The 22,483-nt window shown below is 35.6% G+C and overlaps 2 protein-coding genes across 2 annotated transcripts in view; one reads left to right on the top strand and one right to left on the bottom strand.

The window, feature by feature from the left end:
- The first annotated feature begins 3,518 nt into the window (after nt 1-3,518).
- On the top strand, nt 3,519-4,700 carry LOC114930762 (coiled-coil domain-containing protein 86). Its single transcript, XM_029302605.2, has 3 exons — nt 3,519-3,811; nt 4,035-4,239; nt 4,314-4,700. The coding sequence occupies exons 1-3, from the start codon at nt 3,639-3,641 to the stop codon at nt 4,392-4,394; spliced, it is 459 nt and encodes a 152-aa protein (XP_029158438.2). The 5' UTR covers nt 3,519-3,638; the 3' UTR covers nt 4,395-4,700.
- The window catches only part of LOC114930761 (Fanconi anemia group J protein homolog), a 48,805-nt gene continuing 30,826 nt past the window's right edge, over nt 4,505-22,483 (bottom strand). The window contains exons 4-15 of the mRNA XM_029302604.2: nt 13,899-13,934; nt 7,506-7,608; nt 7,325-7,423; nt 7,167-7,260; nt 6,873-7,082; nt 6,438-6,674; nt 5,992-6,282; nt 5,546-5,854; nt 5,136-5,468; nt 4,847-5,043; nt 4,729-4,780; nt 4,505-4,648 (exon numbers count right to left, since the gene is read on the bottom strand). Coding sequence (XP_029158437.2) covers nt 4,547-4,648; nt 4,729-4,780; nt 4,847-5,043; nt 5,136-5,468; nt 5,546-5,854; nt 5,992-6,282; nt 6,438-6,674; nt 6,873-7,082; nt 7,167-7,260; nt 7,325-7,423; nt 7,506-7,608; nt 13,899-13,934 — 2,063 coding nt within the window. The 3' untranslated portion in view covers nt 4,505-4,546. The remainder of the gene's footprint in view (nt 4,649-4,728; nt 4,781-4,846; nt 5,044-5,135; nt 5,469-5,545; nt 5,855-5,991; nt 6,283-6,437; nt 6,675-6,872; nt 7,083-7,166; nt 7,261-7,324; nt 7,424-7,505; nt 7,609-13,898; nt 13,935-22,483) is intronic.

Genomic DNA, 22,483 nt, shown 5'->3' with positions numbered 1-22,483 from the left:
TTGCTATAAAATAATTAAAATTAAAAGTCAAATATAATTTTTGAACACTTTTATATTATTAAGAATATATAATTCGATTCCCGAAATATATTAATTCATTATAAAACGTATACGTGATATTATTTTTCTCATATAAAAATGACTAGAATAAATTAAATTAATTATTAAAAAACTAAAAAGTAATTAAACGACTTAGACTTAGATGATAATAATAATGAAACATTTTATTAAAAAAAGATTCAATAACTAGTAGGTCAGGTTATAATTTTTTATTTATTTATTTATAACATTATGAGCTATTAAGCTCATCATCTCGTTCGCTCTCTGTCTTGCTTTCATTCGGCAAGTCACAAACGATATATGATACTCGTATGTTCCTACTTCAACTCTCGAGAATCTGAAACAAACGAAACTCGTGTCCAATATACAGGGTGTCCGGTAACTAACAGACCAATGATTACAAATGGATTCTTTGGTCAATTTGGGAACGATTTTTCCTCAGCAAAAATGTCGAAAAAGGTCATCATTTTTTACAACTTTCCAATCTTTGTCATTATGTATCTTTATAACTAAGTCTTAAATTAAAATTTTATTATAGTAAACTCTACCTGAAATTAACTGAAGAATGTAATTATGTTAGACTTTTAACTCCAAAACGTTTAGTTTTCAAAAAACCTATTTTTTTCAATCGCTTATAACTCGAAAATTATTGACTTCTCAACATTTTTGCTAAGGAAAAATCGTCTCCAAATTAGCCAGAGAATCCGCCCTTAATCATTGGTCCGTTAGTTACCGGACACCTTGTATATATTATATAAAAGTGTATAGCACGTCAGAAGCTTGTGAGCTTACAGCGATAAGTAAAAACAATTGCGTATTTATTTCATTGCGTTTATCTGTTTAAACGCGCGCTTTAATTTTTCCAACGTTTTTGCCTGTTTATATTTTAAAGGTCCTCTCTTCTAAAAATCTTGTTTTAAAGATCCTCTCCGCGAGCAAAATTCGAAAACATAAATTATTTAAATTTAATAAGGAAAACAATTAGATATTTAAAGACAAGGCTCGTGTGATATTATAAAATTAAGATTTAGAAAGACAGGGCCAACTATAACGAGCATATTAAATTAGTGAGAGATGTAATGTCAACACATAATTGATTTATTTCTTAGTAGATACAATGATAATAAAAATAATAAAACGTTTCGGCTGTTACCTCAGCCTTCTTCAGTAAATATAAAAACAATAAAAATTCTCTTAAGAAAAATTATGACATATTACGCATTAGAGTCTATTTTTTAATGAACATTTTGGTTTAATAAGTCGATGAATTTAAATTGGGTTACGCTTATAACATTTATTAAATTAGATATTTTTTCTAATCGGCTAACCATTTTTTAGTTAAGATGGTAAACTTTTTGATTATGTCAAAAAACATGTAAACGAGTTCCCTGTTGTTAGTAGAACAGGTTGACGGCCCATTCCATGTCATCAATTCTTTTGAACATTATTAGTTAAAATTATCGTCAGAACCGCTTGATATGAGAATTGAAAACAATTAGATGTTATCCAGCATCAAAAAGTTAGTCCCCATCATCAAGGATATTTCCGAGTAAGTTCGTCATTGCAGTATATTTCACCGTGATTGTCTAAGTATATTTTTATTTTTTTGGTATATTAATTTATATTAATAAATTATTTTTTTTATGTGAAAGATCTTAATTGTGTTTAGAATTGCTTACTTAAATTGATGAGTAGTCAAGATTCCGCCAAGTTGATGTGTTCACTATACAAAGTCACATAAATTATTTAATATTTTTACTTTATTATTTGTAAATCCTCGGTAATTTCAAAATTTTTCTATTTGAAAATTATTAATTTTCTATTGCCAATTAATTTTATCACAGACTTTACTCTTACTCCCATTGCACTTTCGTTTGCGGTTTTCAGTATACGATTTTTTATCGTAGTTACTGAAAATTATTATTGTGAATTATACTTGTGCAGTGATTTGAAGAATTTACAATTTCGTTGAAATTGTTGATTTTTCAAAAAAATTACGAGATTCGCGGAAATTGCGTGCTTTCTTGGCATTTTCCGTTCGCGGCAGGCGGTTTATTTTTGATTGTTGCAAGTGTTTTTGTTTTTTTTTTTTTATTAAAATAGATAATAATAATGTGAAATAAATCACAATATTGGACAGATGTGCATATATATAGAAATTGTAATAATAATAATATTATATCATAAAATTGTAAATTGTTTCAATTTTTTATAGACTGCGATAAAAGATTTTACATTTAGATAAAAAAGTGCGGTAAGTAAAAATATAAAATTCTTGAAAACGTAAAAATATTTGATAACGTAAAAATGTGAACTTTGAAAAATAAGGAACTTAAAAATTGCACTAATAAATGGGCTATATATATGTGAGCCGTGCGCGGATGTATAAGGTGTGTTATATCGAAATTTAATTAATAGAATTGAGAATTAATCCCAATTTTAAGTCTTACAAATGTCCAAGCTAATTTTTTGTACCTCGTGTACATTTTTGAAAGTTATATCGAAAAATTAAATTTCAATATGCGTCTTACATCTCACATTTCGCATACGGCTCACATATAGCCTATTTATCTCTTATACTTTATTTCAACCCTTATAGAAATTTATTACTAGTAACGCCAATTTATCACTTATTTCGAGTAATTAATCACTTTTATTTCGAATTTTTAAATTACTGTATATTATAGTATTTTAAATACTCAAAATAAGTGATTAATTGGCGTAGTGATAAATTTCTACAAGAGAATAAGGAGCCTTTAAATTCTTAATGTAAAAAATTTCAAGTAATTTTCTTTAATAAAATTTAATTAAAAAATTTAATTAAAAAATTTTTGAACACTGTGTTATATCACATTTAAAATCGTGATTATTTCAATAAAAAAACATTTTATGTGTAAAAAATATATTTTTTATATTTAATAAATTTTATATATATATATGCATATATGTAAAATATTCTCTCTCTCTCTCTCTCTCTCTCTCTCTCTCTCTTTCTCTCTCTCTCTCTCACACACACACACAACAGGGGCCGAATCTCTCAAATTGGTCTCATGATCAATTAGCCTGGATTCGCACCAGGGGCAAAGTCTGTTGGTAATGTCAAACGAATTTAGCCTGGACTTGCACCAGGGGCAAAGTCTTTTGGTCGAGTCTACGAAATTTAGCACGGACTCGAACCAGGGGCAAAGTCTTTTGGTTCAAGTCTACGAAATTTAGCACGGACTCGAACCAGGGGCAAAGTGTGTCGGTAAGGGGCAAAGTCTATCGCACGAAGATGGCGGTCTCTTCTTTAGGCAGGCCTTTGGCGATCTGTCTATTAATCTGTGGTATTGTACCAGTTGGCAATCAAAGTTATATTAGATAATTTGCACTTTATATACTGTCGATATTATATGTATTTTATACAATATACCTTACTTTACCTCGATAATGCAGTCTGCCAGCGCAACCTAGGATTCTGCTTCGACGTTTCTCCGTTTCTGTGCGACATGCCATGTGGGGAAATAACCTACAAAAATTGTTTACACGCGGAGAGAAATACATATTTTGACTGCACATTTTATTAACATTTTTCAATTATGGAGAGTGGAGAAAAAATAACGCGCATGGAAGATATATTAAACAGAACTGCGACGTCAGTGCAGACTAAAGATGTATTAAATTCTTCATCTAGTATCGAGAAACACGAAAAACCAAATATTCCAAGAGGCAAACCAAAATCTGGTAGGATATGGAAAGAAGAGAAAACCAAGTAAGAGAAGAGTTATATGCAGTTCTCGTTGAAAGATTTTATATAAATAAAATATATATGAAAAAAAAAATAATTTGACATACTCTAAATCTTTTATAAAATAATATAAAGTTGTTGTTCAATACATGTGCTAATTTTTCTATACTTGTTAATTATTAATTACATTACGCAACAAAATATGAAAAATGTACAAATAAAATAATACAAACGTATCTACTTGCAGGTTTTCTTCGATAATTAAAACACGTGGAATCAGATTATCACTAGCTAAAAAACAAAAGTTGAGAGATGATCTAAAACGTGTTAAAGAAATGTCAAGAGAGATCAAAGCACAAAAACAAGCAGAAAAAGAGGCTAAGAAGGAACGAAGAAGAGAAAATTTGAGGAGAGCGGAAGAGAATCGAAAGAAGAGCGAAATTGTACAAGTTGTAAGTAAAAGTAACATTATGTATAAAATATAGCATATATTTTTGTGTATATTATAACCTTTTTATATTTTCAGATTAAAAATCCTGCAAAAATAAAAAGAATGAAAAAGAAGCAGATAAGAATGATCGAAAAGAGAGACACTATTAACATGTAATAATAACATGAAAAATATATATAAATAGGACACTGAATCAAGTATATAAAATAGTTATTTGTTAAATTATGCTTAATAAAAGTATTTTTAATCTCTAGTATATAAATTTCTGTTTGTTTTTTTTTTTTTTTTTTTAAAGAAAAGTCAATCTTCTACACAGCTGTGACACATTTTTTTTCTCTTTCACGTGCGACTTGTATCGCTACAAAATCTTCAAGTTCCGTTTGCAGATCATAATTTCTATCATGTAACCACTGCAATATTGAATATAAATTCATGTAATTATAAACATAGTTTAATAGTTTATACACATTTTTATAGTAGAGTAACTTACTTTTGTTCTAACCCACTTTGGCAAATAGTTAAGTCTACGTGGCTCCTGATACCTACACAAATTATTTTAATAAGAACTTTATTTTTATTCTTTTATATTTCTTCTTACTTTTACATACCTTTCATCCACCAGTAACACTGCACCCCAATCATCTTTGTGCCTAATACAACGGCCTAGTGCCTGGTTTAATGCTCTAAATGCATCTACAGTATACCATTCTGAACCAGACAAGAATCCTTTAGACTTATTAGAATCATTATATTTTTTCTTCATATCGACAGCTATATCGGTTTGATTTTTATACGGTATACCGACCTAATAAAGAGTATGTTATACACTTATGCTGCATGTGCGTAAATATATGCATAGATATGTAAATAAAATTAGTATGAATTAAAAAATGTTACCACTAGTACGCATCGAGCCTCGTTATCACTAAAATCTATTCCTTCCGCCACTTTTCCTCTAAAAACTGCGAATAAAATAGCTCCGGATGCCTCATTAATGGATTTAGATGATGATTTCTGAATTGCATTGCGATAATCTTTCATTATAGCAGCCAGATCTTCATTATTTCTCGGTTCTACGAAAATTTGTTTCAATTCCCTGAGTTTGTTCCATGTGCCGTTAGTCTCCCATCTATTGAATAGCTTATTCATTACGGCGTAAGATGAGAAAAAACATAACACACCATGTGGCACTGCGTCACACACTTGAAGGATCAGGCTACCGAGTTCGTCCTGTCACATTAAAAGAAATTGCAACAATTGGAGTGTTATAATATACTTAAGCGAAAAGAAGAGAAACTATTTTTTACCTGAAAAATATAGGCAGCCACATTTTGGAAAGTAGCCACCAAGGTTTGTCCATTCGGCCCACGTGGTATACATCTCACATATACTTGGTCCTTCGATATGATGTGATCAGGATTGACTATATGCGAGAATTTCGTGCCAAGTTCGCTTTGGAACGACGTAATCGGCGTAAGAGTACCCGAAGCAAGTATCACAGAGCGGACGGTGCGAGCCAAAGGTGCGAAAATTATAGCGGGATTCATACATAACAGTTGCATAACTCGTACTGGTCCCTTCTTCTTCGTCGTCGAAATCCAAGTATTTTCGGGTATCTGGTAAAAAATAGTTGTTATGCAGTATTCGATATAATATTAAATAGATTATAATTTATAATGACAAACCTATTCATATATATATATATATATATATATATATATATATATATATATATATATGAATATAAACTTACTTTTTTCTTAGACGGTACCATACTTTCTATGACACATACTCTATAATCGTTAACAGAAACATCTGATGTGAGCATCTGTATTGCGAAGCAGAGATACTCTAAAATGTTCTTAGTCTCGCGCGAAATAATGTGAAATGTTTTATCAGTACGAGACAATTGCTCTTGTTTCGCTTTCTCAAAATCCTGAATAGCCATCTTGCTAGCATTGTGAAAATTGGGAAATCTCGACCTTCCAACATTATTCATGTCAAGCAACGCCAAAAATTCGGCACCAAGCCAATAAGAATTGACCTGAAACATATGTTTTATTACAATAGGCAAAAGTATCGATTACAACAATTATTCACAAAAACCGATTAATATCAATTCTATCGTAATAATGATTTATGATGATATGTAAAATTAATATAAACGCAATGTAATCGTTTAATAATATATACGCTCACATTCTCTTTAACATTAATAGTTTCCAGGAATTTTACGATATCAGTGAGATATCTATGAATAGTGAGATAAATCTCGCCATTGTGACTGCTCAATTTGCGCGAAATATCTTTGCAATCATCGACAGCGCACTCAATTTCATCATCTCTCAAAATCACACTGGCAGCGTCTCGACAAATATTTTCAATATTATGGGCTTCGTCGAGGATTACAATATCACCTTTCAGATTAATCTGCATCTGCATGTTTTAATTATATGGTTTATTACGTGACATGTTTATATATAATATAATAGCACCAAAATAAAACAATATAAAGAATTTTAAAATATATTGTATAACAATGAAAAGACAGCATTTCACTTTTTTTCTACAATTATTCATATCTAGAATGTTTCCAGATACTTGATTGATAATAATTATTTGCTATGTGCTTACGCTCTCGCGGATTTTTGGATCCACGATGTAATTGTAAGGACAAAAGATGATTTCCGCCTGGGCCATTAAAGATCTCGCGCCAAAATATGGACAAGTCCCGATTTCTTTACCCAACGAAACTAAATCTTCTACATCCCAAGGTCTTGCTAGCACGCCAAACCAATTCATTTTTTTCTTACTTTGTTCATTATAATATGGACATGTGTTTAACTGCGCGCAAAAAAAATAATATCTCGTTACATAATTATTTAATCTTTAACGGTATATGCAAGAAAATAATATAACATATAAAACCTTTAACGGATCGAGTAACTCGTGACACAATTCGTCCTTGTTTCTATTGTTATTTTGGATGCACGTGACTTTTCGACTGCTCAATATAGTCATTCTGAAAACTCACTCATTGTACGTCTATTTTATAAGGCAATACTTTTGTGTATTTTTTTTTTTACCTTTTGTGCTTATAAACGGTCTTCTTCAATTCTCTCACTACTTGCTCGATTTGCCTGTGCGTTCGTGTTCCATAATATATTTTTGGAACTTTCCGCGATCTACAGAATAAGCGAATAATAAATTACATTATTTATTCTTGTACAAATAACGTATTCGAAATGCTGCATTTGATGCACTTACTTGGCTTTGTGCAAAACTTTATCACACCATTCTTCGTCGAAGTATTGAGATGAGTTTAAGAAGAAATTATCGTCTAAATCCTCATCGCAGGAGCATGAATTCGCTATTAAATATACAAATGTTAAATAAATGTAGCAATAAATATATATACATGTAGCAATTATTAATTTATTATATTTATAAAAATTCTTCAACGTATTGCGAGATTATGATAGATTCTATAATTATAAGGTATACATGTATCCTTAAAATAAACGATTTTGTCTGTGATTTTAAGTCGTGAAAATGATTTAATTATTCGTTATCAAATGGAAAATATAAAAAGATATACTTCCAACGTAAAAGAGAAGAAAGCAAAATTTGAAGGGACGAGCGCAAAGAATGTCAAAACATTACGAATGCTGGCACGTGAAAGGGCATGAATCCATTGAACGGGATCAATAGGAAGGTTTAATCCTCTCGCAGTGCTGCGCAGCTTCGACAACAAGCCAGCTACTCGAAGAAGGCATTGAAAAGGAAGCTAGTAGAATCGCTTTTAATCCTTTCGTACAATTTACGAAGTCGTAAAAATAGAAATGACTCTCAATGACATCGAGAGCCACGATGAAATGGCTGTTTATTCGTAATCGGATTTACAGAACAAATCTATAGCAAATAAGATTTCGAGCATTTATTCTCCGGACTTAATTTTATCATTTAAAACGTTTCTCGATAACGCCGGAAATATATATACGTCTATTTACATTTAGTAAATAAAAAAAAAAATATATATATATATAATAAGGAAATTATTGTTATTATTATTATTATTATTATATTATTATTATTATGATTATTATTATTATTACGGAATATATTGTCTGCGAAGAGTTTGATAAAATGAGTGTAATCGTGAGCTTTAGAGCTTTTCACATTTTCCTCGTGATGATGATTTCGTTATATCGAAAATAATGAAAGATAAATCTCTATCATATTATTTATGCAACTAATATTGTAATGTTTCGTCACGTGCACTTGTATATGCAACTACGTACACATGTGTTATATCGATATTGCGCCGAATTACCTCTAATTCCTCGCGTTCTCCGTTCGTGTGGACGCGTAGAGCGAGATGTTTTTTTTTCTTCTTTTTTTACACACGCGCCCGTGTGTGCACTTCGCCCCGAGGACGACGGTTTCCATTGGCGAGGGCATAGGGTGGATACGGTAGTATGAGCAAGGGGGCCTGATTGGCGACAGGGTGAGAAGAGAGGCTAAGACAGGAAAAGCGAGACGGGGCCAATCAGAGAGCGGACTTCGAGGGTGTCGTTGCCAGGCAACGAAACACACCCCAACACCCAAGGGGAGAAAACCCCCGGGGGATATATCATCCAGCGATACAGTCGGCGCTAAAAGTTATCGCACCCTTGAGAGGCAGAGACGCCCTTTTAACCTTGCGGACAAGCTTGGATTTTAACACGGATCATTGAATGATACTGGATTTAATCTGCCGAGCTTAATCCGAAATATGGCGTTGTACGAGTTTTAATTTTTAATGCACGAAAAAACTATTCAATTTTAAATATAATCCCTCGATTGCAACATCTGCATTGCAAAAATCATATTCGATAATATTATATTGAAGAGCCGAGAGAGAATCGCAGGATTACATTTAACTAAACGAGAGAGGGACACATTGTGCAGCAAAAATAAATGTATGTATCGTCCTCTGCACAAAAGAGGCTACTCGTGTCTTCATCTAAATGAAAAATATCCAATCAGCCCGCGCGGTGGTCCTAATCTAATCGCGTAACTTCGATCCATTCCACGTCCATTCAGAATTACAACATCCAAGCATGAATGAACTCGTTTCACGTCGATCACTCGCGCGCTTGCTGTTGCATTCCCTCCTTCCCCAGCCACCCGCCGTACTCTCGTTCCATTTCTTTCTCCCCTTTCTCTCGTTTTCACTATGTGCTGAATAAACAGTTGATCCCGCGTACATAAAGACCGCGATTCTTCCTTCTTTTTATTTTTTTTTTATTTTTTTTTGTTTTCGCCCAATACGCGCTTCCGGTCCTATCGTCGTACGAGAGAGTGCGGCACTTCCACCGGCATTAATTAATCGAATCGTTGTCATTCGGCGATCACCCACGTTCGTCCCCGTGAGCGGTATTTTAAAGCCGCAGCTGGCCGCAGCGACGGCCGATGAATGGAACCACGTTGCGCATTTGCGGAATTGCATTCCGATACGTCGCCCACCGGATCGTCGTCTCCGATGACAAGCGTCTACTGTTTTGCCGCAATGCAGCTACATGGTGAACGCGAGTCACCGGGTTCGTTCGAACGTCACGTTTCCTCGCGGAACCCAAGAATGCTCAAGATACCTCAAACGTCGAAATGTCGAGACTTTGCTCCTAGTATCGAGTATTTTGTAGCATGGACAGGTATACACGATCTGCGATGTATCAGATTGTTAACATGCTACAAATTCTTGGGTGGACAATAGCGAGTTCTCTCTGTGAATTGTATTCTTTTAACGTTACTATTGTGTTTGTTAATCTTATTGATTTTCCAAAAGAAGAGAGAAAGATATACTTCCGATACTCGACATCGTTTAAATCAAAGTTTCGCTAAACTTGCGAACATGTGTTCGTATATCGTGACTGTTAACCGCGTGGATAAAATTAAAGATCGCGCTCTTGTCACACAACACGACGAAATAAAATTCCAAGGAAAAACCTTCTCAAAGGCCGAGGAGACTCCTTTAATTGAGGCATACAATTAATTCGAGTATTTGTCATCGATGATTAAGGTTTAAGAGTTTCTCGCGACCGAGAAAAGAGTGGGGGTTGAATGTCAAGTGCCAATTAGCTCGCGGTTACGGTTTGATTGTAGGAAATCGTCGCTAATTGGTCGGGATTGTGGTGCTTCGCGAAACTTTGTGGCCGAACGAGACAAAAGCTGGGTCCTTCCTAATATCCGTCAATTCCGTTGTAGCAGGGGAGCAACTTTGTGCTTTCCGAGAATGTTTGATAAAGGATCTCTCCGGACAAAAGGAAAAGCGCGGACGAAGCCTCCGAGAGATCGACTCTTCTCGATATAATTAGCGGTATTAATGCCGCCACACCGATCTAACCAATCCCAAATACCGCGTCCGGCATTTTTTGCAACCTTTCCACGCAGGCCATTAAATTTGTGTAATAATGAGAAACCGCAACTCGCATTTTGAGCAAGCTATGCGAAACACCTATGCTCTTTTTAATTAACATATACGGAGATTATTAATCTTCTATTACGTATACATTGATTATCAATATCGGATGCCGGATTTTTATCGGAATTGATGTTACATAGATAAATTGCGCTTACTTAAAATATATAGCGTGGTTCGGAACTAAGAGTCTTGAAATTTCGTAAAAACAGATTCCTCAAATTTTCATATCTGTAAAAGAATGAAATATTAAATCCTCCGAAAAATATGGATGCGAGATTATTTCACATTATATATATATATATATATATATTTATTATGTAAAATGTGAAAACGCAAGTTAATATAAAAACACGGATGATATTTTCTTCGTTCAAAGTCAAATAATTAAAAGTATTAAAACAGTATATGATATATATATATATATATATATATATATATATATATATATGCAGAGAATGGAAAACAAGAGTCTGAAAAAAAGTATATCGCGACGAATACATAGAAACAGAAAGTAAAATCGTAAAAGCAAAAATATTAAAGGGAAGAGACAGGTACGAAACGCATCCCTGAAGAGTACAAAATATTATTGAGAGTGAATTATAATGAACGAGGATAAAAGACATATAACACATAAATTCTCCAAAAAAAAAAAAAAAAGACGAGAATTGGCATTTAGTTACCCGATAAAGAAGACGAAGAGAGGATGAAGAGGAGGAAGAAGAAAAGGAACAAAGAAAGTACGACGGGAAAGAGGCGAGGATCGTAGAGAGAAGCTGTCAAAGAGAAGCGCACGAAGATATCGAAAGACTTCTCTCTTTGGCGATGAGAGAACGGCAGCGCAAACGACGCGCGCGACGAAAAAGGGGTGGTGGAAGAGGGTAGCGAAGTTCCGAGGGATAGGGAATCGGCGTTTGGTTGAGGGGATTGGGCGAGGGTTTGGTCGCCATGGCGACAAGCAGCCCCCGGGACCCTCGCAGCTCGTTGCCGGGGTTGGTCGAAAAGGGTGGCCCAGGGCGTCCGCCGGGCAGGTTAGGCTGGGTTCGCAGCCCGAATGTCACTCGGCACAAGGGGACACAAGGATGTCCTTCGGACGCGACGGGGAGCAGAGTGAATGCGATGAATGGTGGCGGCGGGAGGAACAGGAAAACGACGACGACGAGGTGGTGGTGGTGGTGGTGATGGAGGTGGTGGTGACAGCGGCGGGGAGGCCCAAGATGGCCGACGACACTCACCATGTCAATAACACCCTTCTTCGGCGCAAACCCACCCCTTCCCGGCTCGAGCGTTCCGCGCATCCCCTTCGCCGTCAGCCACCCCCGGACTTTCGTATAAACCATCGTCGTGCGTCAACGACGCACCGCGTCGAGGACGGGACGTCTCGCCACCGTTTCCCCGGCTTCCTGCCTCTGCCGGTAATTAACGCGACCTCTCCCTGTCGCCGGAAAAGTGTAAAGGGACGCTTGGAAGTTGGCGAGATGACGCACGCGCAAGAGAGAGAGAGAGAGAGAGCAACGAGACGATGAAGGGGACCATTGCGAGCGAGGGCGTAATTCCGTTAAGTGTCTTCGTAAACTTCGTTAGCTGCATTTCCCGACATTACCCACCCTACCGCGCGCTGCCGCGCAACCCCTGACGCGTCCTTCGCAGGGGTAGTACAATATGGGCTCGCGACAACGGCAGCGGAGACTATGCATAGTCGGTAATGTTACCGCCGATAGGTCGCATCGATGGTCTTTCGAGGTTGCGTAATGGACGGAATTAAGTCGAGGGAAAATATGTTTCATCGAGCGCACACCAATGCCAACTATTCGCCACCGAAAATATTTACTACGGCTGCGAGTATCTGTGTATTGCGAAATTATTTCACGCTTCTTCCTACCCTAAATCGCTACTTCTTTTAATCTTCTTTGTATTGATTGGAAAAAAGAGTTGATATCATATCTGTTATATTCGTTTTGCTTCTCTCTTCAAAAAAAAAAAATGTACACACACATACACACACACACACATATATATATATATATATATATATATATATATATTGAAATGTAATTAGCGAAAATTCACGCGCGACAATTGCAAAATGACGTTAACCAAAGAGTAAATGATTCCGTTATTGAATCATTACGTCAGTTCGATATACATTTGATCGCGTTGAGATGTGCGAGCCGGCCACACGCGGTGATATTATTTCAAGGGTTCATGAATAATATGAACAGCACATTAGTGTTGCAAATGTAACATTAGTTACATTTGAATCGAAGATAATAATAATCATGAACCATAATTTACAAATAATATATGAGTTGATTGTACCAGGATGTACAGTAATTTTCACCGAAGCAAATCCGCATGCGGGTGCATGATCGCTAATGAACCGAAAACTGTAGACTGCATTACGATGCATCGTTAAATCACTTTTGTAATTCATTATGTTGTAGACGATTATAAAAAATTATTCATTACCAGTTATAAAGCGCGAAGAACTGAAATAAAATTGCCTTTCTTCGCTATTACATTTTATAGACGGAGAAACTTAAATATCTTCAAAAGAGAAAAAAGTATTAGTAGGAGAGAAGGAGTCGAGATTTTTTTTTTGAATGAATAATTATACATATATCTATAATCCTATATCACGAGTCAGCAGTTCTTGCTATATAAAAATAAAATTAAACGTCAGTTTTGCAAAATATTAATGTTACCGTTTCATTCATTTTAGAATATATTGATTCTGTGAATACATTCTTTACGCTCTCACGTGAAAAGTTCTCGAGGATGTTCTTTTCGTACTTGATAAAGAAATGCGCCATTTTTATAGACAGATGTTGGCACAGACCGGGATGCTATATTAAATATAACTGCGGCGGGTCTTCGCGCTCGAATGGCTCAAATTATACAATACTCTCCTTTTCGAGTATCGCCACGTACAATGTGGGCAGACACCTGGAACGTTCGCGCAACGTTTCGTTTCGTTCGAGATACAATGTATCCATTAAACCATGTAAAACTGGGAAAAATCTTTCTCTCGCGCGTTCATTAATAAATACGTTATTATAACCGGTTTTTTTTTTTTTTTTTTTTTTTTTTTAACGTAACAGAGATGAAAGGTGTAAACACTTAACAAGTGATATTTTTTCGAAAGATTATATCAAACATTTAAAGAGGAAAGTATTTTTCCATTTTTTAATTTAACTCACCCGCATCTATTCCGCTGTCCTCTTTCTGCAAGTTCTCTGAAACAGAAAAGTTTTAAATGATCAAAAACTGACAGAAATTCTTAACAAAGAAAGCGATTCGTTTTTTGACATATACAAATAAAGTCTTATTTATATATATTAAATTTTCAGAAACCAAGAGATAAATAAATAAGCAACAATATTATAGTAAATATGTTGCACATCACAATGCATATTCCGTCAATTGTATATTTGTCTAGTCTGTGTAACAAATAATTGATTTGGGTTTGTCAATGTCGATGGATCATATAATAGGAGAAGTAACTTTTAATCTATTGTACCGTCAGTCAAGTTACCATCGACATCAAGATTGAAGCGAAATGCAAATGGAGAGAAAATAATGAAAATTACCGCGCGCGGCCGATGCGAGGAAAAAGGAAATAGAGGCGAAAAAAAAATTTCGTGGAGGGCAACGCGGATCACGCTGAAAAGATCCTCGCTAATAGGCATTATATTTTTCGTTCTGTACATCATGAGAGGCAGTCGGATTATATGGGCCTGTCAGCGGTCTAATAACTAGTCTAAGGCCCGCCCCACATCTGATACGGGAAAAGGACCCTTTCTCATACAATGTGCGCATTAAATACTAATCGCAATGTGCGCGAGCGATATAATGGCACCGTACTAAACGAATTCGTGTGTGTGTGTGTGTGTACGGCAGCTTCAAAGGGTGCCGACATAAAAAAAGAAGAAAAAAAAAAATACGCGAGACGTCGATCACCTCGGTGAAACTGTTGTTAGCGTTTCTTTGATAAAGAGATAATAATACGATTCGTATAAAAATAAATCTGTTCCAGTGTTTTCAGTAAATTTCTCATCTTCTACCCAGAAAAATTTCATATTTAGGAACAAAAGGGCTGAAAACCTACAACGTTCGTTGCATATTGTTGAATTCGACGTACATCGCGTTTTCTGTAGCTTCATAAGAGAGAATGCAGCAAGAGTCAGAAACGGCGTAACCCGTTTGTTTCCGCGCCGTTATTAAAACAGCGCCTTCGTATTTGCGATCGTCACGAGTCACGAGGCCATCGGCCATTTTCTGTCGCCGCATGGCGACGATCCCTTTTGCCCCAGTGTGGTCGGTCGCTGCAATTTCCTCCCTTGCCCGTGTCCGTTCTCCCTCCAAAGGGGTTGCTCAGGGTGATGCTCCTCCAGTATAGGGCCACCACGCGGAGGGTTCATCTTTCATACGAGGTGGGTCGGTGGCACGGAATTTCACCCCCGTTGGGGTCGACCGCGGAGAGATATCCCGGGATATTATCCCTCGGGAAGCCGTGTAATGAAACCGTTCCGGCACCCCCGTGGCATTATTCCCTCGTCGATATAACCTACCACCCCTGCGTTAGGATATAGGTGTATGATACAAGGCGCAGCTGCACGTATACGCCCCCACCCTCTCTTTCACGTGTGTCGTCCCTTAGCGGAGGATAAGCATGAGAGTGAGCCGGCGTCAGCAACGAGATCGGCATCATTAAGAAATCCCCGAGCTTAACATGTGCGCCCTTCACCCTTTTTAGGATCGGCCGGTCGCCATTTTCAATCGATTTCTCGCGAAGGGGTGCATAAAATGAATATATGCGAAACAACGTCGCGCGTTCATAGACTGTGCCGACACATTTCAAACGCCGCGTCAAATTATCGTGTGTATATAGATTTTAAATAAATTAGATTTTAAATAAAAATGTAACTATACGCATATGTGAATTTTACCTATTTAAGCAAGAGAAAAAATATACATATATAAAAATGTGTAAAAATTTTTTTTTTTTTAAGATATACATATACATATGTATATATTTATAATATATGTAAAATGTAATTTTATTTATTAGAACGCGCAGAATCGATCGTTTACATTTAATAAAAAACGGAATTAGAGAGAATAGTGCACCGTGAGCATCGTTATTAAAGCGAACCTATAATTGCTTTATCCTTCATACATCGTGTACCGACGTGTTTCGATTATTCTCCATATACTCGCAGGGACAAGATAACGAGGTATCAAGTGTCAAAGGATGGTACTTTTTAAAAATGACTATATGTATTATGCATAAAAGTTGTAGAAATATACCTCGCGCATAAGCAACAAGAAAAACAATAATTAATAATCGGCTAGTCTAAATAATCTTTCCGCGTCGTAAATGACTCTTCGTTAAAAATAATAATAGAGAAATTCGAAATATGCATTTCAAATATTTGTTGCAAGCTAACGATATAAATAAAGAATATTTAAACGTAATAACAGTTCGCCACGCATGTGAAAAAGAGATTTTTGCACGTGAATACTTTCTCTTTGAGCATGCAGAGAATAGATACCGTATGTAACGTCATATCTTTTTGAGCCTTTTATACGTTAACATACGTTATATGAAAAACTTCTCATTTGCGTGCAATTTTTCTACGATTCACTCGGGTCGCATCTTGCATTTCGTCTGCGCTTCATTTTCTCTTATTCATTCCGCTCGTATCATTCCGCCGTTTTTCCGTCGCTTTGTATTCTCATTTCTTTCTTCAGCTGTATCATCGTTAATAAAAACTATGCTAGCCATAGTAATTAATATCTGTATGTAATAATCGCGGAATATCGCATGATGTATCGCTTCGTATTCGGACGATAAGTTTATTTCCTAGATTTCTTCAAAATCAAAGCTTTCGAAAAAAAACGCTATTATGTTTTTTACAACATCCTATGCATATCATTATTTGTAAAGAAATATAAACATCTTTTCAAGTTTCACAGAAAGATCTGACCAATTAATTAAAGCGTAAATCTTCCTTTGGAATTTGTTTTGTGCGAAACTGATTGTCCCAAACTTAGTTTGAGACAATCAGTTTATACTTTTCCATTAAACTCCAAGAATGTTATATTAGTTATCACCAGTGATGGGTAAAATACATTTAAAATGCATCTCGATACAGATACAGATACTCAGATACTTTAAAAGTATCTCAAATACATATCAGATACTTTTAAACGATATTTTATCATAATAATGGTAATATGCACAAAATGTACTGCGAATAATTCTTTTATCTTTATTAATATTTTTATTCGTTAGTTCTAACACGTGAAAAATGCTTCAAACTATTTCGCCATGGTACTAAAATTTGACCAATGGTTAATAATCGCTCGACCGGTGTCGATGACGATATGTTGATAACTTGCAATCTTGATGTTTTAAAAATTTAAAGAATTGGACTATTAAAAAAACATGTAAAAATGTATCTAAAAAAAGCAATTCAGATACCATGTTTTGTATCTAGATACAGATATAGATACTTCAATTCGAATATGACTCAGATACACAAAATGTATCTAGATGATACTACCCAACACTGGTTATTGCGTATAGTCCTAAATCTCAATTCTAAAGACTGCGAAAAACATCTGTATATCGACGTTTTTTTTTTTTTTTTTTTTCCAGATGATTGACTTTTGTCATCAATGAAAAATGTCCCGTAGCAATAATCGCGTGCGTAAAGGACTGCGGCCTGTTTTTTCGAGGGCTTTACAAGAGAGCAGCTTTCGATTCATCCCGCAATAATATGACGGAAATGTCAGTCAATTAATAAGCATAACGAACCTGACTAATTTCCGCCTTTGTCCGTTATGTGGCCTGGATGAATAAAGTGGCCGTTATGTGTGTGTATGTGTGCGGTCTTTATGATTGGTCAGATCTGTATCGCGACAGCCGGTTCCGCTTTTGCCGAGCCGCGGCCGACGAAATGCGCGGTAAAACTTTGTGAAACCTTTTTAACCGCGTGCACGTGCCGACGAGATATCGTTTTCGTTCTTAGTTCTGTATCACCCTCATTGCTCCCTTCCTTCCGTCAACTCGCGAACGCTTTTTTTCTTACGCTTGCATCTTCCATCGTGCCGACGCAATGATAGAGAGAGAGAGAGAGGCAATGAGATTCTAAAAAAATATACTGAAATCGATTTAAAAATATGAATATATATTTTTAAACATTTTTTTAATAAATCAAAAATGATTAATTTTTAATTATAGCTATAGAATTCTCTCTCTTTCGTTAATTAATAATATAACAAGTCAGAAAGTACCGCACTAAAATAAAATATTGAAATAATATTAAATAAATGTGTGTAACAGAATATGGTTCCAAAGCATCTTTAAATAAATCGAAATGAAACATTAACCGGGAAATGTGTCATCGAGAAATTTTGTGGCCGTTGAATGCATTTTAACCGAAATATTCATAGAAAACCACAAAAAATCACATTTTTTTCGAAATTAGTATTTCATATGAATACAAATCACGTTTTCATATTCATAGAAATAACACGCCAGGTGAGAAACCAATAGTTACAGGTATGATCGTTACGCAATCGCCGTGTTTTCATTGTACGATTGAAAAATATTTGCGTACATTTCCGAGTATGATTATACATTTTTCAATGTATTTTTTGCATATTTTTAACGATTTTAAAATTCTACCTACATTTCTACGTATATTATCTACAGCTAGGCTCTGCGAGATAATTAAAAGGGAATTAGCATCACTTCCTGTAAATCTAAAACATCAATTGCAGAAATACATATATAGGTATTGATTAAAAAAATATATTTCTTAAATGACCAAAATATAAATAAACTCAGTTTAGAATATTACGAGAATATAAATAACGTGAATTTTTATTTTTTATTTAAATTCATTTCACATGGCGCATAAGCCGAGCAAAATTTAAATATTAATCAATTTTATCGAAACACTCGTTTCACACACATTGCACGAGAATTTCGTATCACTCTTGTGACGATATAAGAACCGTTAAATAAACCGACACAAATCCGCGCCGATTTCGATTTCGGCCGATTACTCGAAAACTTTCCCTCGTAATTAAGGGTAAGGGAGGCGGAAAGGGTTGGAGATTTTGCTGAAGAATCATCGCGCTTTAAGCGCTCTCATTTCGTGGCGTTTCTCCGCGAAAGGCCGCAGGAAGGAAAAAAAGAAAACGACAGAAGAGGGAAGGTTCGCGATGGCGTCGTCGGATCCGTTGCTGATTGGACGATAGCAAGGGTACGCATTTTTAGCCACCCTTCGGATCTGCCCTCATTGTCATTTTAATTTCGATCCCCTCGGGGGCCAACGGGAGGGTGGGGCCGTACCAGAGGGAGCGGTATAGAAGCTATACGCACCCTCGGCAAGATTGGTTCGACGACGCAGAAACTAGTTACAACGGAAACATGACATTATATCGGGCGTCCCCTTCTAAAGCAGAGATGATAAAAAAGTTTTGCAGACGATTAACGACAATATTTCAGACTGTCTTTATTTATTTTATTTTATTCAATCAATCTGCTATGAACAAATAAATCGTTGTTATATCTCAAGAATGTTATATTCCTTTTTTTTAATCGTCCCATTATATTTTTCACAATTATATTTTGGATCTGTCAAAATGAGTATAAAAGATGTACCGTCAAAAATTTTTCAATATATGTATCCCTAAGGATATTTTTTCCCCCCAATTACGCTTTATAATATAAATTATTAATTAATATATCATACTTTCTCCGCAATCTGCTATGAACAAATAAATCGTTGTTATATCTCAAGAATGTTATATTCCTTTTTTTAATCGTCCCATTATATTTTTCACAATTATATTTTGGATCTGTCAAAATGAGTATAAAAGATGTAGCGTCAAAAATTTTTCAATATATGTATCCCTAAGGATATTTTTTCCAATTACGCTTTATAATATAAATTATTAATTATTATATCATACCTTCTCCGCAATCTGCTATGAACAAATAAATCGTTGTTATATCTCAAGAATGTTATATTCCTTTTTTTAATCGTCCCATTATATTTTTCACAATTATATTTTGGATCTGTCAAAATGGGTATAAAAGATGTAGCGTCAAAAATTTTTCAATATATGTATTCCTAAGCATATTTGTTCACAAATTACGCTTTATAATATAAATTCTTAATTAATATATCATACTTTCTCCGCAATCTGCTATGAACAAATAAATCGTTGTTATATCTCAAGAATGTTGTATTCCTTTTTTTAATCGTCCCATTATATTTTTCACAATTATATTTTGGATCTGTCAAAATGGGTACAAAAGATGTACCGTCAAAAATTTTTCAATATATGTATCCCTAAGGATATTTTTTCCCCCCCAATTACGCTTTATAATATAAATTATTAATTAATATATCATACTTTCTCCGCAATCTGCTATGAACAAATAAATCGTTGTTATATCTCAAGAATATTATATTCCTTTTTTAATCGTCCCATTATATTTTTCACAATTATATTTTGGATCTGTCAAAATGAGTATAAAAGATGTAGCGTCAAAAATTTTTCAATATATGTATCCCTAAGGATATTTTTTCCAATTACGCTTTATAATATAAATTATTAATTATTATATCATACCTTCTCCGCAATCTGCTATGAACAAATAAATCGTTGTTATATCTCAAGAATGTTATATTCCTTTTTTAATCGTCCCATTATATTTTCACAATTATATTTTGGATCTGTCAAAATGGGTATAAAAGATGTAATACTTTCTCCGCAATCTGCTATGAACAAATAAATCGTTGTTATATCTCAAGAATGTTATATTCCTTTTTTTAATCGTCCCATTATATTTTTCACAATTATATTTTGGATCTGTCAAAATGGGTATAAAAGATGTAGCGTCAAAAATTTTTCAATATATGTATTCCTAAGCATATTTGTTCACAAATTACGCTTTATAATATAAATTCTTAATTAATATATCATACTTTCTCCGCTTCAAGTTATCCTTCTGAGATTTTCTAGGGCAACGCATCTACCTACTTAATTTCTGGTATATCTCGTGTCTTAATAACTAGCGGCCGGATATAACCGTTCTATCCACCGCTGATGGTTGCTACCGCGAGCGATCGAATATCGGTGTCGATCAAACGGCGGACAGGTCGTCTTGAAAATGATGAGAGCATGAGAGCATGCAGAAACGGATTAAAAAGAGAGAAAGACAGGTCAATCGGTGGGAAAGAGAGAATAAGGTAACAAAAAAATGTCGGGGAAGTAGGAGGAGAGGGTGGTTAAAGGGTGGCAAGCGACGGCAAGGGGATGGGTGCCTTTCATGCCTTCCACCTCTTCCTCTCGCCGAGGTTTTCCGCAGGAAGAGCACAACCCCCGGCTGCGTGTGACAGCCATTTTAATTCCGAGCCCCGAGGGGGTCCCTGATTTTCATTCCCCATGATGGAACATCATCCGCCTGCTCGCCCCCGCCGCATCCCTCTTCCACCACGTCCCTCTTCCTATGCGGCGAAAAAGCTTTCAGACCGCATCCGCGAACACGAGGGAGCTCGGATAAGCACCACGCTCGGCGCCGCGCCGAGGCTATCTTGACTGTCGCATCGCGAATCAAATAAAAGCTCCGGCTGAAGCCGGGGGGATGAACCGCTGCCGTTTAATTTCGGGAATAAGAACTCCGCTGGCGCGCTCGAAGGCTACTCACTTCCCGCAGACATCGCTATCGACTAGTCGATGGAAATTCAGGTTCATGCCAGCTTACTTTCTAGTCGAGAGCCAAGAAGAGCTAGGAAAATTGTCAAATGTGTCGAAGAGGTAGAACAGCTTATTCAACGTATCAATTTTATATACATATGCATAAAGGATTCAAATTTTCTGTTAGTCTTCTCGTCGATATAGTTATTATACTGGGTGTTAAATTTCAAACGTAACGTAGAGGTGGAATATCTCGTAAACGATGCATTTGAGAAAAAAATAGTAACCCCCTAGGTATTTATAGAGGTAATGAAAAATAGGGGGTTTGACTCGTGGTGTTACTTGTGATCATATTAATATTATTATGTTATGTTTCTTTCGAAACCAAAATGCATTGTTTACGAGATATTCCACCTGTTACGTTAGAAATTTAACATCATTATTAATAAAAACGTAGATATTTGAGAATCGCCAGACAGAATTTGAAAAAGTAAAACTCCTCTCTCGACCGTACTGGCAAATATTATTTATTAAATCACAACGTTTCGACCCTTCTTCGAGTCCTCATCAAGCGATCTATAGATATACATAGAGAAGAAATACAGTACAGAGATTAATACAATAAAAAAAAATTACTTCTATAGATCACTCGATATAAGAGAAACTCGAAGAAAAATCGAAACGTTGATTTAATAAATAATATTTGGCAGTACGGTCGACGAGAGAAGAGCTTTACATCATTATTAATGTACTCGTTATACGATTAATTAGGCATATACGAGCTTCTTATTTACTTTGGTCATATAATATTTCTCGAGAACACCCCGTTAATTTTTCGACGGGGCTAAATCCTTTTTCAACGATGACGCGGTCTCCCTCTTTTTTTCCTCCGCCGAGTTAATATTCCGGCGGAGGTAGACGCACGCGAAAATTGCGTCTTTCTTCGCGCAAGCAGGTGCCTTTTTACGCGAACGGCAGCGACCGCGCGATATCTCGCTGCAGCATCTCATACACCGTCTTTTTTCCTCATTACCCTCCATCCAACCCCACGGTACCACCA

The sequence above is a fragment of the Nylanderia fulva genome, unplaced genomic scaffold (genome assembly GCF_048542155.1).
Source record: "Nylanderia fulva isolate GAGA-0341 unplaced genomic scaffold, ASM4854215v1 Scaffold45, whole genome shotgun sequence".
NCBI classification, from domain to species: Eukaryota; Metazoa; Arthropoda; class Insecta; order Hymenoptera; family Formicidae; genus Nylanderia; species Nylanderia fulva.
This window is presented reverse-complemented; position numbering and strand designations above follow the sequence as displayed.